Genomic DNA, 19,157 nt, shown 5'->3' with positions numbered 1-19,157 from the left:
AACCCAATGGTTGTAGTAAAAAGAACATCTAAAATAGGTTAACCAAGCATAGTACCTTCTGTTCTCAGTTGAAAATAAAGAGAGTCAGATGCAGACATCACTAACAGGCCAGTCTCTTTGCAGAAGTAAAAGATCGTTATTTAGTTCTGGTGAACTATGTCTAGACACAATCATAATCTCAATAGGTGAGGATGGTAATCTGGTGGAGGAATTTCAGGCCACACTCTTAAGGATCTTGTGGGGTTCCATTTTGGACGCATTGCTCAATCACGGAAAAGTGGTTGATTGAAGACTCCAGATTTATAAAAAAGATGGGCAGTACCATTCTAGAATTCTTAATACCATTTAATGAAACAAGAAATGAGTTTTAATAGCACCATCCTTTCTAGCTGCTTTAGGGGGGAAGGAGGAAAAACAAGCTCTGTTTGACGACAGAAAGATATACAAAAATCGAATGCACCGTGTTAAGCGCAGTCAGCCCCTCAAATAGCAAAATGCTATAAACAAGTTACAGTTACAAAAAAAATTAGAAGTTTCAGTTTAATAAGCACCAAAAAGGTATAAGTTAAAGTTTTAAATATATTCAGTAGTTATGTTTAAGAAACAACGAAAAATGTAGAAGTGAAATGTCTCACGTGGATAGATAAAAAAAAAAGCCGACGCACCTGCTATTCTATAAATCTGAGGGGAGCAACATTCAAGTCCACTTCCATAAAAGAAAGTGTAAAAAATACCAAATTAATTCAGGGGACTTTATAAATTTTAGATCTAAAAATAGTGAGTGACTCAATGTCACAGGGGAAGGTCTCTATTAGTTTTTGCATTGTTTACAATAATTATAATTATTATTTTGTACCTTATGAATTTTATAAAGTAAAATGAAATTCTGCTAAATTTAATTGCAATACATTTATTTTGACAGAGTCTTTCATTTTATGGCTTTCCTGGTCCTTTGCTTAGTTTTGATTTGATGCCAACTCTTTCTTTACCTCTTGAAGAATCTCTTAGTGAATCTGATACACCTCATTCTATGGTAACTATTTATTTAAGAGACACAAAATAAATAATAATTCATCCCGTAATGACAAATTTATTATAGTTTCGAAAGCAGAAAAAGACCAGGAGAAGGATAAAAAAGAATCATCACAGGTCTTCGCAATCTAACAAAAGTAAGTTTCTCTCTGCCTTTGATGTAACGCTCTTATCCCCTTTAATAAGTTAAAATTTTGATCACCAGTTAAAATTTCTTTTGACCATCAGTAATCAAAACTAAAATATTTACTATCTATGGAGAACCTTTACATTAGGTTTTACTATACCTATGACTATAGCTTTTTTCATGGGACCTATATAATACAGGGTAATTCAAAATGAATATACTGATTACAAACGGCTATAAATATTTAATGACAAGGAATTTATCCATAAAATTTACACAGAATGTAGAAAGAACTTCAAAATTTTGTATACATGCTTCACAGATATTTTGTGCGACTTTCCTTGGTCACAGGGGCAACATCTAATCGGTAGTCCATTTCACACCATACATTCTCATGTAAAAAATATGTACTGAAACCATACATTCTGATGCAAAAATATGTAATCAAACTGTTTATCATTTACAGAAAAGAATTAGCATTAGACCTAAAAACCGATAAATTTTCAGTATTATCATTTCATCATTTTCAGTTAGCTTTAGATTAGAGGTGCACAACCTTTTTAAGTGAAGGGCTACTTGCACAACAGGTAGATTAAAGAAGTGCATGTTAGCAGCAAATATAATAATTTTTATATAAGCAATAGGGTTCTAGGGAGTTTTTTTTATCAGTAAACTTAATAACATATTAGCAGAAAATTAAATAATTTAAATTATTTGAATTTATTTAAAAGAAGAACTGATACTTTTTTTTAAAAAAGAACTTTTACCATTTTTCATTATAATATATATGTGTATTTATTGGGGAGGGAGTATAAATTCTAACCAAAGGGAAAAAACAGCAGAGCTTACAGAATGAAAGAGTAAAAAAAAATTTAAACAGAAAATTATTTAAAATTATTATTTAAAAATAATTTTATAGAGTAATATAAATTTGAATTAAATATTTTTATTAAAGAGAAGCTGTAATGGTTAAACAAAAACCTGAAATTAAAACAAATCAATTGTACTAGAGTAAATATTTATTTATATTATATTAAATATTTATTTATATTATTAAATTAAATATTTATTTATTTTAAGTTTTATTTTTAATTTTTTTCCTGAAAAATCGGCGAAGCTAAAAATTATTTAAAGCAAAATAAATTACAAACAGAAAGCAGGTTAAAACATGCATCTTCCTCAAGTTTTTGAATTTTTCATGGAACATGGTGATAACATTGTATTGAAATATCAGCATTCTAAGTACCATGTACTACGCATGGTGCCAACTGCCAAAACAAGGAAAAAATAATTTATATTTACAATGAAATATGCTCAAATAAATTGCATCAAACAGTGATTATTTAAATTTGTGATCAGAAATCCGCGTGTTGTATTAAGATCATAGTTAAAGTAACGGGATCGTAAAGATCACGAAGAAAAGCAATGCAATAATTGCAACAAAGAAAAATTTAAATTTAGCAGAAATAAAGTATGCCAATAAGTATTTATTGAAATACAAGATTTAAAATTTGCGTGTCGTAGTAAAAATCTGAACTTTTTTAAAATTAAGTTAGAATGCATCGCAGGAACTGTCGAAAAAATTATTAAAAAACAACTTGAATTCACACTGGCACAAATTAAGTACATCAAAAAAGTGATAAATTAAATGCGTGTTTTCTAACCCACGAGTTGTAATATCGCAATAAATGTATAAGGAATTTTTAAGTCACATGAAAATCAGTTGCCGCCAAAAAGCAGTCTAAACGTCACATGGATTTATGATAAAATTAGAAAAACAGAGCATGTCAAAAAGTGATTATTTAAATGGGTGATTTGTCGTCGTAATAACATACAAATTTCATACAAACAAAATAATAAAAACATGGGAATTTTGGGGAACATGGAAACATACTAATAACGTCCTTTGAAAAGAGATGAAATTGGCTTAAATAAAGCACATCAAAAAGTGATCAGTTTGATGAACGATTTTATAACTCACAAGTCATAATAAGTAATATTGGGAATTTATAAACCACATGAAAATTAGTAGTTATGAATCCCTGAAACGATCTAAACGTCACTTGGATTTATGATGAAATGGGCAAAAACAAAGGTTGTCAAAAAGTGATTATTTAAATGTGCGATTTGAAACTCGTGCGTTGTAATAATATCATAATAAAAATTCTGTCTTGCCGAAATCACGTGGTAAAATGTAGTAATAACTACCTTTAAAAAAATCATTTAGATTTATGATGAAATTGGAACAAATAAAGTCAAAAAGGGATAAGTTAGATGCATGATTTATGACTCAAAATCATAATAAATGTATTGGAATCTTAAAAGCGGCATAGAATTTGGTAATTATAAGTGATGAAAAAGGATCGTCACTTGGATTTGTGACGAAATTGGCAAAAAGTACTCAAATTCGAAATTCACACATTTTAATATCATTAAACATATTTCGATTTTTAAAACCATGTGAAATTTAATTTCATAGCAATAATTTATGAAAAAGTGAAACAGCACAGATTTACTATCTAATCAGTGCAAATTGAGAGCATTAAATACTGATAACTCTAATGTGTGATTCAAAATTTTAGTATTACCTTTTTATTTTTCTGAAGAAAAAACATTTAATTGCGTTCAGAAGTTCCCGCGAACCGCACATCAACAGTCTGCAGAGCTCTGATTATGCACTCCTACTTTAGAAATTCTTGTTAGTTTATGGAGAATTGAGGTTTATAGAATGTACAATTTAGAGATTTTCTACTAAATGTATATACATATGGACATTGTTAGTATGTTTAGTGCACAGAATAAAAAGATATTTTGAATCATTTTAATTCTAAGAATGGGATTTTGGCAAATTATGTGGTTCGAAGGAGCAACCTTAAATATTAATTTGTGTGAACTATTAATTAATTTCTCTGAATGAACATTCCTTTTTTAATAGATTTACTTTTTTGGTTAGCAAAATATTAATAATAATGTCTTGATACTCTATCTGGCCAAAAGTATGTTATGGTGTGGGGGTTCCTGTGGTTGGGAGATGTATTTGATTGCACTCTATGGCAATATTTCGTTTGTTTCATTCATTCATCGAAGCTTGCTTGGTTTTACGGTGTTCAAAAACTCGACTGACCTTCTCAGATCCTATAGAACACTTTTGAGACAGCTCAGCCAAATTCGCACTGCAAGTACTCACTGTGATGGAACTATCAAAAACTGATCTTCAGGCTGTCATCAATGCAAAAGGGAGACTTCTATTAATGTTGCCTCAGGACACTTTAAGTGTTCATACCATTGGGTGTCCGGATATTTTGGCCAGATAGTGTCAGGAGAATGGTTGAATGTTAATTTATCTAGAAATTATTTCATGGAAACTGTTACAGTGAATCAAAAAAAATATTTACACACAATTATAAAAATCATTTTTCAAACATAATTCGATGTAAAAAATTTTTTTAACTGGATTTTTATTATTCTGTTAAAGGATGAAAAATTTTTGAATTGTAAGGTAGGAAACTTTTTACACTATTTTAAACTAAGCAATTTTAAAAAAAATTGAACCAAATTCTTGTGAAATGTAATTTGAGAAATATAATATGAATGAGTTCTTAGGAAATATAATTTTAAATTATAGCTTTCTTGAAAATTTTTAACTTGGAAACCATGCTCGAGTTTTGTAGTTTTTTAACTTGTCTACATTACAATTCAGTATTTTTTCTACCATTTTTAAATAGTTTAATAAATAGTTATTAAGAATTATTTAAATACACAATTATTTTCAAGTAAATAAGTTTTATTAGTGTATATGTGTGCTTCTCAAGACACAGTTAAATACACAGAAGTGAAATTAATATTAAGAAATTCAAACTTTTGTCAATAAGTGAGAACCATTTTTTCAGATTGTGACCCTCCCCTATTTTGATGGCCGAAAATCTGAATTAGTTGAAAAAATGGTATATTTTTGCAGTATGTTTTGTGTGAGTTTCTGTAATTCAATTAATGCTTAGCACTATATTAATCAGTATATATGAATAAAAAAGATGTTTGTAAGGGTCTGATCATTGGAACAAAAGTTATTTAAGGTGATTTTACAATATAAATATATAAATATGATCTATATATTGATCTTGGATAATGATACTACTTGTCATAAAAATCAAGTGTCAAAAACTTACACATACTCAGGGTGGCCACCCACCTGGAAAACCTGGAATTATCAGGGAATTTTTTTTATACAGGTAAAAACCTGAAAAAATCAGGGAATTTGAAAGAAAAGCTGGAATTTTTCTCTTAATTTAAATTATTTTACCATCCGTTATATCCACTTTTATTTAGACGTAAATTTATCGTAAAAAAGTTTAAATATCATCAACTCAGCAATAATTTTCTTGCATTAAAATTCTCTTCATTATTACCCTGCTAAACTAGAATGCCATTTCAAACTCTTTTATGCTGGAAAATGAATGGAGAAATCTTTGACCTCATTGGAGATTATGGGACTATGCAGTTTAAGAAAGGCAAAAATGTGGAAGAAAGGATTAGCATATTTGCTTCTGTTTATAAAAGTAGCGTTTTTTTAAAAAAATCTTCTTTTAGTCTGTGACTTGAATTATTAATTGTTCAAGTTTGTGCCGATGCTTCGGGGGTATTTTTTTTCTTTCAACAAAATTATTCAAAATGTTTTAGTATTTTTAACTTTATTAAATTCTCCAAAAAATAATTGGCTATAATTTAATTAGAGATTTTATCTTGCACTCTTTTTCTGTAAGCTTTTGTCCAATGAATTATTTTTCTCATCAGAGCCAACCAATCGTTAACAGCAAAATTGTTGCATTGATGCTGATTTTCTGGATTTCATGATAACTTTTATTATGATATTTCGGAAATTGTTTCTCCTTTTACCCTAAAAAACTGACAAAAACCGAGGAATGTATGGAAAATATGTTAAATGATATATAAACTTAGAATGAAATATTTTTTTTTAATATTTGTTTATTAGAAGGAAGGAAAACAAAACTTTGTTTTTTTTTGTTTGTTCTGCACTGTAACAGGGACAGGTTTCAAGTTGGGCAACCAGATGACAAAAATTTTAAAACTTAATATTAAGTAAACTAGGTATCATTTCCAAGGTAAAAAATTGAAGATTTAGAAATAATGAATTTTAACTTATAAATATCAGTTTTCAATAGGTCATAGACTGTTAAATGAAGGGCATCATCCTTTGAAATTTTCAACCGTGGTAAGGGAATCTGTAACAAAGTACAGTTTTTTTTTAAAAATTCACACTAATAATGGAAAATAGAAAGAAGAAGAATTAAAGTAAACTATAACAAAACAGGTTATCTTGCACAAATATGTAGAAAAATTTCTCATTTTGATTTACAAAAAAAAAATTCTCAAGATACACTTTTGATGTTTTACGTGCGACACCAAAATACATTATTAATTGTATTGTAGCTCTAGGATTTAATATATAATCAAATTATTTTTCTATGTAAAGCAAGATTTTGATAATACTAAATATTTTTATATTAAATTAATAATTAATTATTTTTACGCACCACTCAGTCAGACACCACTGCTTTTCTTTTCATTACATTTGCTTTTATTTATTGTCCTCTCTTATTTCACCTTTTCTTTATGAAATGAGGTAAAATATGAAGAGAAACGATATAAATATTCCTTAAGGTTAATTTACAATAATATATTTCACCTCAGTAACCTAATAAAATATTTGAAACTATGTTGTACTTTAAGTTATTTATATTATAACTTAAAATTGATCAATGAAGTTTTAATATATTTTTTTTTAATTTAATTTTATTTATTTATTTGAGGTAAAGCATTTATTTATTTGAGGTAAAGCATCTCAGTTGTAATTTTATTAGAAACAATTTAATTTCATTTCGAACATTTTAAATCAATCAGTTTGCTTAGATATTGTAAAATGTATGTATTTGGAGAAAAATAATTTCAGAACATTCTGTATTTATTTATTTATTTTTTGAGTAAAGAAAAAAAATAATTTTGTGAAAAAAGTATTAAACCTACTTGCATAGCAAACTACAACAATAACCCACATCCTATTCAATTTTCAGGTAAATGGGATAAAAATTATTAGTTATTTGTTGGGGCTGTAATTGGTCAATGAAACTGGGGAGGGGATATTAATAAGAGATAAAAATTTATTCTAGAATTCATATAAAGTGTTTTTCCGAAAATTTGGCCTATTTTTTTATGCTAGAACCGGACATATGCTTATACCGGACTGTGCTTTATTCTTGTTCTGTGTGTGTTCTTTCTTGTTCTTGTTCACTCTATGCCACTAAAGAGAAGTAAAAGACATATCGATAAATATTGTCTGATAGAGAAAGATTATTTAATTTTATGCAGGCAAATAATAAAGTTATTATTAAAATTTTTCCTGTGCCCAGAAAAAGCAATTTTTCACTGAAAAATTTGTTATAGGCTAATAATACAGTAAAAATTTGTTTTTTTTTTTCCTTTTAATGTACAGTGATTATTTTTTTTTTCAAAAGAATTTTTTTTATTGTATATGAAAATAGTGAATTTTATCAACTTTTTTTCCCATTTTTTTTTAAAGAAAAAAAGAAAGTTTTTTATTCCATGATTTTTAAAATTATTAAATTTAAGAAAATATTTCTTAAATATGAGTTTTATTTATATTGTTGTTGATATATGTTGCATGGTTAAAGTGAGTAATTTTTAAACAAACTTTTATAAGATGGAAAATGTTATAAAACATATTAATTTGATCATTCCATCAGGAAATAGAAGGCAATTTAAATATAAAGAAGCTATTTAATTAAAAAATAAAACTTATAGCATTAAGATTAAAATTAAAGTAATTTTCAGTCATTATAATGGTTATCATTAACTTAAATTTCTATCCAATTTGAGAAATCTACGTCTGACACTGAAGTAAAAAATTCAAATTAATTATGTACCATTTCACAAATAACTGCATAGGATTTTTTTATTCAAATGTCAGCTTCAAAATTCAGTCAAGTTTGCATTTAAATTGCCAACAAATTCACAGAGTTTAGACAATTTGTACATTAGTAATCATTTTTTGCTTTCGCACGATTCACATCCGACAGCAAAAATTTAATCCATTTAATTTGAACTTATAATAATCAGTTTTTATGAAACAAATTGTTTTTCGTTAGGTTATGATATACTAAATATTTAATGTAAAAATTTGATGATATAAACTTTTGTTTTAAAAGATAGTTTTTCTAAGAAATTAATGTTCATTTTTTTCCGACACCATGGAATTGCTTAGATGTAAAAACAAAACCAATTTTCTCATCTAAACTAGGAAACCATGTTAGATTGGAATTCATAATATATTCTAATTTCCATTACAAAAGAAAAAAAAGAATAAAATTTAAAGAATTTTATCTAGTTTTTTTTTCTTCTATAGAATATGCGACAAGAAATTGACAATTTTTCCTTTACAAATAGTGAGTATGTCTTAAAATAATAGTGCTGATTTGAAACAAACAACATTATTTAAACATTTGACTTATGATATTGGTTTAAAGAAAATTATTTCAATGAATTTTATAAAGAGCACTGTTTGGATAAAATACAGTATAAAATGGCTCTATATTGAAATGTAAATAAATATAAAAATTTACTGGTTTCTAACTATTTGGTACATTTTGTGCAAAAACTATTTAAACTTAAAACAATTTTATTCATTAAAAGCGTTATTTTCTGCAAGCTAAACATTGTTTCCTCCACTTCTATTCAAGATGATAGATTAAAAAAAGTAACATTTTAAATGAAATACTACACTATTATATTGACTAATACACTAATATTGACACTTTTCTTGTACCTATACTACACTTTAGCAGAAAAAACCTGTAAATTTTAAGATTTTTCCTAGAAAACCTGATTTGAGTGGCCACCCTGCATACTTTAATAAGGCACAACCATGTGTATTAAACAAAACTCCTCTACAGTCATTTTATATGTAAGAGTACATAAAATTATAAAAAAAATGATAATTTTTAAGATATTTAATTTTGTTTTATTCCACTCAATAAAAAAGTAAAAATAGTCAGTCAGAAAAGCCTGCAGAGCTTTTCTGACTGAAATTTTCAGTTAATGTTATGCATTAAGTAATACAGTCAATTGTTGATAAAAATTAGGTTGGTATATGGCCAGTGATATAATAATTGTTATATTCATGAGTTAATCTTGCACTGGAATCCCTCAGTCGTTGGTGTGAGGAAACTAATATAGTAGTAAATCTGAATAAATGTGCCACTCAAACTTTCTCACTAATGCATCGACCTATTATACCAAATCTCTCCTTTTCTGGCACTACGCTTGAAAATGTTGATTCCTTCACTTATCTCGGAACCGTTTTTGATTCTAAACTGAGCTGGAGGAACCCTGTTGCATTTGTTGCCGAACGGGTAGTAAGACACCTCCCTATTTTAAAACGACTTGCTGGCACTCTCTGGGGATGTGCCCGGTCTACCCTCGCTCTGACTTATCAAAAATACATCCTTCCAATTTTTACTTACTGCTCTGAACCACTCATCTCTATGCCTACATCCCTGCTTCAAAAGCTTGAGGTCTTACAAAACCAGGCCCTTAGACTAATAACAGGTGCTGTAAAAACTACACCTATAGACGCAATGACCTTGCTCACAGGCATTAAACCTTTGGATGTTGTCTTTAGGGAAAGGGCTGTCTTACTATACTTTAAACTTACCCAAATGGATAATTTCTGGACTAACTATCAACTTACTCCTCGTAATTTAAAAACTCAAAATGGATTTATTCAGACTGTCAAAGATCAATTGGTTGGGATCGATCTGCCCCAACTAGAAGGTCAGGTGGAACTGGTGAGCCCTCTTGACTACCAAAAAATTAATGTCAGGCTCTCTCTTGAACAGGACATTGTTAAAAGTGAAACATCTACCGCTGCTCTCCACCTTCTTGCGCTGGAGACAATGGGAATCCGTTACCCGGAACCGCTCTGGCTGAGAGTTTTTACAGATGGCTCTTTCCATCCGGATCAACCAAATGCTGGAGCTGGTATCTCTTGTAATCTCTTCTCCTTTGGTGCTCCAGTGGGTGCCAATAGATCTGCTTTTGACGGGGAAGTTGTTGCAATCCGTATTGCTCTTGAACAGCTTTTTTGTTTTACTGAGTCTTTTTCAAATGTGGTTATCCCTTCAGACTCGAAGGCGGCGCTTTGCTCGATTGTATCTATGCATTTCCCTTCCAATTGCGACGTTCTAAAATGTCAGGATGCGATACGTAAACTCCACCTTTTTGGCAAAACTGTAGCCCTACAATGGATTCCCGGGCATTGTGTTATTGCAGGAAATGAGAGGGCTGATGTTTTGGCAGAGAGAGGCACAAGAATTCTCCAGGCTCTTAGTAGCCCAGTCCTCTTTTTCAACTTTAAAAAGGATTATTAGATCAAAAATCAATGGGGATTTCCACCATCAATTGTCAGAAAGGGTAAAAACCAAAGTGTGGAGAGATCTCCGACAGAACACCATTCCAGACTGGCCGCGGCGCGAAGCGGTCGCTCAGTTTCGACTATATACCGGACATGACTGCCTAGCCGCGCACCTGTTTCGTATAGGGCTGGCACCTGATCCCTATTGTTCTCTATGCATGAGCCAAGCTGTTTTGGATGGCAACCTCATCCTGTGCTGCAGGGCCCTCCGCGGGTCGTCGTCTACCGAGCGATATTGGAAAGCAAGAGCGCTCCTAAGGAAATGACTTTTTACTTTCTTGTTTTGTTCCTATGTTTCTGCTTTTTCATGTCAATTACCTCTGCCATTTGAAATAAAATAAATAAAAATAAAATATATTCATGAGTTTTTTTTTGTTCAATTTAATTGTTAGGCACTTTTAAATCCCCCTGAATTCTATTAGCAGAAATGTTTTTGTTTTAAGCTTTAAAAAGCAGCCCCACTACTGCAGGAATAGCTACACCACTCACCCAGATAGGAATTTACCCAGCGATACATAGCCGATAAACGGAAACAGCGCAGAAGTTGGGGAGACAGAATTTTCTTCTTAATTTATTCAGATAGTTGGTTTTCTGCTAAAACTTAGGACAGCTCTTGTCCTGCAGTTGCATGGTGGATTCTCCTGGGGGAGCAAATTTCTACATAGATACATTTTTTTTAAAAATAATTATATTTTTTTCTCCCTAAAATTTAATATTAACTAAGTGCCTTTTACAATTAACTTCGTATGTTTAAATTGTATATGTTCTAAATATGCAAACGTTTTCACTAGTTTGTCAAAAATTATGTAATCACGATAGTTTAATAAAGAAACTTAGTAACTCTAATAATGTCGACCCTTATTTTAGCCTGAAATAATTTTTACTATTGAATTCTTTACTAAGTTCATCATTCTTTTTTTTCGATTAAGCATGTTCGTTTTAACATGGTAGCTTAAGTCAACCTTAACTTCTTTTCCTTTTTGCTGTATCTTAAGCATAAATCTATATGATCAAAATGTTTTTGTTTTTTTCAATGGCGGGCACTTGGGTCTATTTCCCATTGGCCACAGAAATTCTAGAATTGCTTCTCTTTTATCGTTACGCAGTGGGGACTTGTGGCTAAGCAGCAACAGTGGAAAAGCACCGCCCATGTCATACAACCACAAACCTGTTTATAGGACCAGTTGCATTCACACAGTAAAAAGGACATAGAACACGCACAGAGAAAAGGTTACATTCTTGCCTATAGTGGGATTTGAACCCTCAGCCACTGGCCCCGCAGTCCAGTACAGTAACCACTAGACCAGTGATCAGTCAAAATGTTAATCATGCTAAATAAATACAACATTAAATTAAGGGGTAAAAAATAGTTTAGTACACTTCTTTTATGTTTTAAATGTTTTGTTTTATTATCAAACTATTTATAGTTATAATTTTTTTTTAGATGAGCATGAAGATCATTCAGAGAACAGTGGGACAGACAATAATTTATCTACTTTTAGCAACTCTTTCAGGGATATTAAAATTAAAAGTAGCAGCTCTGATTCTGAATTTTCTGATGTTGATAGTCAGTTGTCGGGAATGAGAGCTCTTTCTGCATCGGTGCGGCAAAATGCCTATCAGGCCTTACAAATTTTTGTGAAGGTAATAATTTTGAAAACAAATGTTCTTTTTTAATATCTTTATACTGTTGAAACAGAAATATTTGGAGCAATATTGTTCAGCAAGTTGTAGCCCACAGTGGTCTGTAAGTTGTTTTTGCATCGATGTGTGCAATAAGACTTGTGTATCTAGTTTCTTCCTATGTCATGTTAGACAATATAAATGCACTTTCAACTTGCAAAAACCAACACTTAATATTTGTTCGCCAAAAAGGGGGTAATTTAAGTGCTACCTTATCTACGTGAGTATTTTCAGTGTTATTTGGCTGCATATTAAAAATGTAATAAAATATATAGAGTGTAATTAAATTAATATACAATATGCATTCCGATAGAAAGTAAGAAACTAAAATTAAAAAGCCACAGTATTGTTTTTATGAAATTTCAGATATCCGAAACGAAACAAGTTATTCTATCTGAAACATAATCTCCTTAATATTTGAACGTCCGGCTGTCACCGCTGTGGTGGTTGGTTAATGTTCAGGAGACTATTCATTAGGTTTTATTAACATCAAAAATATTAAAGTGTAAAGAAGGTGAATATAAATCAGCACATCATGTCATACTACAGAGACAGTTAAGATTGTTTTGGTGAATGAAAAGTCATGGTTTCGAATAAGTTGAGTCGCCACAACTTATGTTTTTACCTGTGATTGTGATATTGCTCTACCTGTTGTTTTTAATTATCTTCTTTAGGTAATATAACACAATGAGAATTAGATTTATGACATTTGTTTGAGGTTCATCTGGGCTGTGGCTGGTGAATGAACATTAGAAAATGAACTTATTATTATTAGATGAAGGTATTGCTTGAATCACACTTTTCAAATTATTTGCATTGTTATGGAATCTGCAAATTAATAAATTTGGAATGAAGTGGTGTGTAGAAAAATAAAGAGTCACCCTGAATAATTTTTGATCTACAGGATGGATCAGAATAGGTGTCACAAATTTTTGCATTGTTTTATATTCTACTTACAGTCTGTTATACTTTATGTGCAGTCTAAATTTGTTCAGTCAAAATGGATGCGTTCAAAAGCTTATTTAAAATCTTAACGAAAATACCTTCTGAAATTAAGAGTTTGATATGAGTCAAATTTTTTTTTATTTGTTTTCTAAATAGAATCAGAAACACTGGTGATTCTCCAATTCATCATAGAGGTGGAACCAAAAGAAAGGTTAGGACAGCAAACTGGTCAAAGCTGTTAGAGAATAGTTTAGGTGCAAACCATGCCAATCTTTTAGAAGTATTTTATTTTATAGCCGTCATTAAACAGCCCACCCAATTTTCGGCTTTACGACTACCATTGTTCAACGCCATAGCCTTATAATTTTGCACCCAATCTGAAAAACAAGGGAGTTCCTGGATCAAGTATTGGGAGGAATTTTACCTTCGTAGAGGACTTAACAATGGAACTAACCCGCATTTGCGTTACATGAAGAGGAAAACCTCCCACGGTTAGTTTGATGTCAAGGGGACTCTAACCCATGATCTGTCTATTGTTGTGGATATTTTACGTCAGCACTGTGGTTGGTGCCTTCAAATCAAGGAAGACATATTGCAGAAGTGGCAATTTGCCATATTTCATCAATACAAATGAGTAGTCTTATCCAGATTTAAATCCTCTTGATTAATTTTTGCAGGGGTATATGCTCTTCAAGATTGAAAGCATGAGAGAACTCATCATCATCATCATAGTTGGTCAGACAGCCCAATGTGGGCCAGTGCCTTCCTCTGAAGATTTCTCCATAACAAGTTCAGATTTATTTTCAATCTCCAATTCTTTTCATTAATTGTAAGAAAATCAGATTCCACCGAATCAGCACATTGTGTCTAAAAGGCAATATCTTTTTTATCATATTTTCATCACTCATTTGAATCATGTGGGCCATCCAATTACTTCTATTTTTTTTGTATTTAAAAATATCAGGTTGTTTATAAATATTGTACAGAACTAACACTGAAGTTAAATACAGATTTGGGATCAAATCCCATAGAAAGCAGTTGTGATGAGTTTTTCAATTGTTTGTATAAAGTTAAAAAGGAAAATGGGGACGGATTTTAGCTTTTATGTGATAAAGGAGTTGATTGTTGCATAGTGATATAAGAATCATTAAAAATATTTTGGAACATTTTAATTTCTTATTGCTTGGACTTTACTTTAGGGACACTTAATCTGGTACAGCCTGTAATAATCATATTTTCACATATTAGGACTTAATGGTTCGCGGGGAGTAGCCTCAAATATTCTATTGCGATGATATTTTAAAATATGATCCTACTAGTATGGTCAAGAGAGCAGTTAAAAATTTGGACCATATTAATGTTTATTTTACTTTTAACATATTTTACTACTTTTGGGAAACTTTTTAAAAAAAAATTGAAAAAATTTTGTGAGCAATTAAAATATTTGTTTTTCCAAAAATGCAGAAAATAATTATAAATTATTATTTATTATATATATATATATATATTTTTAATTGTATTCAAAAAAAATATTGAATTGTAAGATATGCAAACATTTACATCATTTTAAGAAATTTTATTTTATTTAGCTAATTAAAAAATGTAGGTGACATCAGTCGAATAGTTAAAAAATCAAATTTTAAGTTTTTGATGTCTTAAAATTCGATAACTGAGGAGCTATTGTACTGATTTTACTCAAATTTTGTATTTTGGCATATAAAATTGCATTCTTTAAATGATGAAAAAACATTGTATACCTAAGAGAATTCGACGCAATTCAGTTCTAAAATTTTTAGACTATTGTTAAATAAAATAATGAATAATTACTAAATATTTTTTGCATGGAAATATCTTTGAATAAACAAATGTCATAAATGCATGCCACAATTTTCAATTATCTTAAAGAGTTTTGAGATATGGTGAAATACGCAAAAAGTTACCAATTTCTTATTTTATTCAGGTGTCTCACTGTTTTTATCATGTTTTATCACCTTTTATCCTGCTGCATTTTAATTGTCTACTCAGTTTTTGTTTTGATGTTGTGATTGTTTTAATTTGACTTTTGTACTTTTTAAGCTGTTTTAACTTTGAATTTTAACCAATTTTCTTGTTCTTAGCATCCCTTTTTTGATTTTAATTGTTTTTATTTTGGCCTTTTGGCTTCTCTTATTTTTCACTAATTCTCTAATTGATTTAACTATTTTAGATTTTACAAGCCCTTTTGTTTTTAACTTCTTCTGATATTACAAGCCCTTTTGACTTTTGATTTTACAGTTTAATTGATTTTATTGTTCTCTTAGATTTATCTATCTCAACACCTTTTAACTCTTTTTTTTCTCATTTTTAAAATCATCTTTTATACTTGGTTGCCTTATACTGGTGTTTTATCCCCTTGCCTGATTTTAATTTTCTATGATTTATTTACTATGGATCTAATTTTGCAGTTGCCGCCAACCCACTTTTAGTGGTGAATTATTGTGTAACTTATTTGTTTGTATCATTGCCTATTTGTTGTAATTTGTTGGTATCATTGCCTATTATGTTGTGAAACTTAATCTTTCTAAAATTGTGATTGAATTTAAAAAATTACGCTGTATGACCTATTAAGGGCAGGTCGGTAATTTTATTTTTTATAGGCAAAAAGTTACACTGGCACTAAAGGGAATAAAATTGACAGATAAATTTGAACCACTGTCCTCACCAAACTACTGGGACAATTTTTGTGTCTTATTTTATAACTTAAAATATTGTATGCACTAATTTTTTGACATTTGAGGTCATGTTTCTGAACCAATTATTTGAGTCCTAATAGGTGAAAACTGAATCATTTGACAAAAAGTTATTCAAGGTTATTTTTTTTGGTACTGTTTCTCTGCAATATATTAGAGAAATTCTTGACTCAGAAATTATGGGGTAGCTATTTTATTGAGAGTAATTTTTAAAAAAGTATTTTGAAATGAAAAACAGGTTTTGAAAGAAAAAAAAAATCTTTTTTTTTTTTTTTTTTTTTTTTTTTTTTTTTTTTTTTTTTTGCAAATTTGTTATTATTTTATTTTTTTCCACCTTTTTTTGTTTCTCTTTTTTTTGTGTTTTTGTCATATACAGTATAGAACCAATTATCCGGAACGATCGGGACCATCGCAATTTCGGATAACTGATTTTTTCCGGTTTTCTGAATCGCTACAAAAAGCCGTTTTTTTATCGTTAAACCCAACTGAAAAAAAATATTTGGAAATAATCTTAAAAAGAAGAAAAAAACGATGAAGTAATACACTAATGAGTATTTCCAAAATGATGGTAAGGTAAACATCTTTCAAAAAAGAAAGAAAAATCCTAAAATCTTATGAGGAAAAAAACATTTATTTTTAAAAAAATGGCGAGAAAATTTATCGAATTTCATTCCGGTTTTTTGGTTTTCCGGTTTTCTGATTTCCGGATAACGGGTTCTGTACTGTATTATGTGTTAAACAGAATAGTAAATAAAGCTAGATAAATCTTAAATTCTTAACTTTTTTCTTTAAAATTATCTCTTGAAATCAATTCTGTAACACGTTTTTCAAATGTCTAAGGAAAATGAGAATTATATCAAAAATCTTAAAATACACTAATGAAATAGTTTTAAAAGAGCAAACTCTCCCACTCCTGATATGGATTTAGTTGTAACATTAGTTTAGTTGTAACATTTCAACAGGCAGTGTTATTAAAAATTATTACCTTTTCACACACATGCATTCTGAATTTTCATTGGCTGTTTTGTGTGTTACTAACTGTGATTGGCTATGTGTTATTTCAGTCTCTTTTTATATTATATAAAGATATGTCTGTTGATGTATTTTGACAAACCCTGAAGGGTTTAGAATCATTATAAATTATGCACTAAGTATCATGTGTATGCATATTACACATAATTTGTTTTATAGATAAGTAACATAATCTAACTTTGCAATGTCTTTTTTTAATCATGAATTTTTTTTCATATAATTTTGTTTGAAAAATCAGGTTGCTGAAATATGTTTTACTTCATATATTGTAGAATAAAAAATTACTTTATAAAAAAATAAGTTGAATTTCTGAGAACATTTTGGTTTAAAAATTGCAAAGAAATTTCATTGGAAATAATAAAATGTGGGAAAAAGCCACTAGGTATAAAGAATGGGTGTTTTTTCAAATCGGCCCAATCCGACAAAAAAAACCTCTCGGCTGGCTCACCTTTTCAAACCTTAGCTGAAAAAACTATTATCGTTAATGAACGCGAATCAAACATTTTGAAATTCCATTTTTTGCACAAGTAACGTTAGAGTCCCCTTACCATCAGGTTAACCGTGAGAGGTTTTCCTCACCATGTATCACAAATGCGGGTTAGTTTCATCCAAATTTCTTCTACAAAGCTAAATTTCGCCGAATTTTCTGGATCAAGTTCAAAATTACAATGCTACAGAGTTGAACATTAGTAATGGTAAACCCAAAAAATTGGGTCGACTGGTCAACGATGGTTATAAAATAAAAAAAGTGATTGCTTGAGCCATGATGGCTCAGGGTATTTGCCTTTCAATGAGGTGAACCAGGTTTGAATCTCAGCTACGGTTGTTTGAAACGAAATCTGTATCCGTAATGACTTTTAAGAAAATGACAGTTTTATTTGGATAAGATTAGCGACTTAATAAAAAATCTCTTTTTGTCACCCCATTCTCACCACTCTTGTATTTTTTACTTAAATGTTTGACAAGTCTTTAAATAGACTAAATTTTAGCACAATCAATTTAAATGAAAGGACCTTTATTATTATTATTTGATGCATGGTTGCCACTCCACAGGGAAAACCTGGAAAATGTAGAAAATTCTTTACGAACCGGGAATTTTGTTTCGTATTTTCATTTTTTTAAAAATGACTACTCAATGGGATAGGTCAGCTATACTAAACTATTTCATTTACGTTATTTAAGTATGTTCAGAAGTTTTTCCAGCAATTAAAAGTAATAAATATCGTTGCCCAATAATTGTTGTTTTTCCTCTTTATATATTGTGTATAATATGTACAGGGGTTTCCAGATTTGAGTGGCAACCCTGAAAATTTCTCTTTTTTATTGACAGTTTATTTCCTTTTCAGATGTGGTTAACTTTGTTTTTATTGAGGAATTAACACAAAAAGTGGGCACCAATAAATTTAATTCTAGTGACTACCAGATAAATATTTCAGTCTTTATTATTTGATATAACTCACTGAAATAAGGAAATGTTATTTATTACGTAAAGAAACATTTTGGTTTCTTAGAATGTAAAAATCTGATCATTAGGTCAGTAATTATCACTCAATTTTGCACATAAAAAATATTGTCTTAAAAGCTAATTCATTTAATTTTAATTTTTAGTGTATTGATAAAAAAATCATGTTCAGTTATTGGACAGCTTTCTTGCCAGATCATCCAGCTGTGTCTGTGTCTCTTTTCTATACTGTGTTAAAGGACTTGGCACCGCATGTAAGTGAGTAACACAAATGTTGTTTGCTTTTTTTACTGGTTTATTTTATTGTTAACGTTTTTTTCTTCTTTTTAGGTCAGACTTAATGCCTTAATTCTGCTCAGTGAAATAATTAGAGGCTCTAAGCAATATTTAATTCTTGCTGATGGCAGGTTTAGTATCTCATGCACCTATCTATATGGAAGTTTTGACTGTTTAAAAATGTTTCTTTCACTTTTAGAGAAATATTCTTGCATAATATTAATATAAAATTTAGTAAAGTTTTAAATGACATTTCTAAAGAAGAAATTCAAATGAAATAAATTAATTTCAATTTTGTCACTTCTTATTATTGTTTTATTCATTTGAGCCCTTTATTCTATTGACCCTTTCATATTTTAATAATAT

The 19,157-nt window shown here is 29.7% G+C and overlaps 1 protein-coding gene across 4 annotated transcripts in view; it reads left to right on the top strand.

Moving 5' to 3' along the window:
• The window catches only part of LOC107449378 (HEAT repeat-containing protein 6), a 139,123-nt gene that overhangs the window by 53,505 nt on the left and 66,461 nt on the right, over positions 1–19,157 (top strand). For all 4 annotated transcript variants that reach the window (XM_016064885.3, XM_016064886.3, XM_016064884.3 and 1 more), the window contains 5 exons: positions 923–1,033; positions 1,100–1,169; positions 12,109–12,308; positions 18,662–18,769; positions 18,846–18,922. In XM_016064885.3, the coding sequence (XP_015920371.1) occupies positions 923–1,033; positions 1,100–1,169; positions 12,109–12,308; positions 18,662–18,769; positions 18,846–18,922 (566 nt within the window). The remainder of the gene's footprint in view (positions 1–922; positions 1,034–1,099; positions 1,170–12,108; positions 12,309–18,661; positions 18,770–18,845; positions 18,923–19,157) is intronic.

Source organism: Parasteatoda tepidariorum, chromosome X2 (genome assembly GCF_043381705.1).
Source record: "Parasteatoda tepidariorum isolate YZ-2023 chromosome X2, CAS_Ptep_4.0, whole genome shotgun sequence".
NCBI lineage: Eukaryota > Metazoa > Arthropoda > Arachnida > Araneae > Theridiidae > Parasteatoda > Parasteatoda tepidariorum.
Note: the sequence above shows the minus strand (reverse complement) of the source record. Positions and strands in the feature narration are given on the sequence as shown.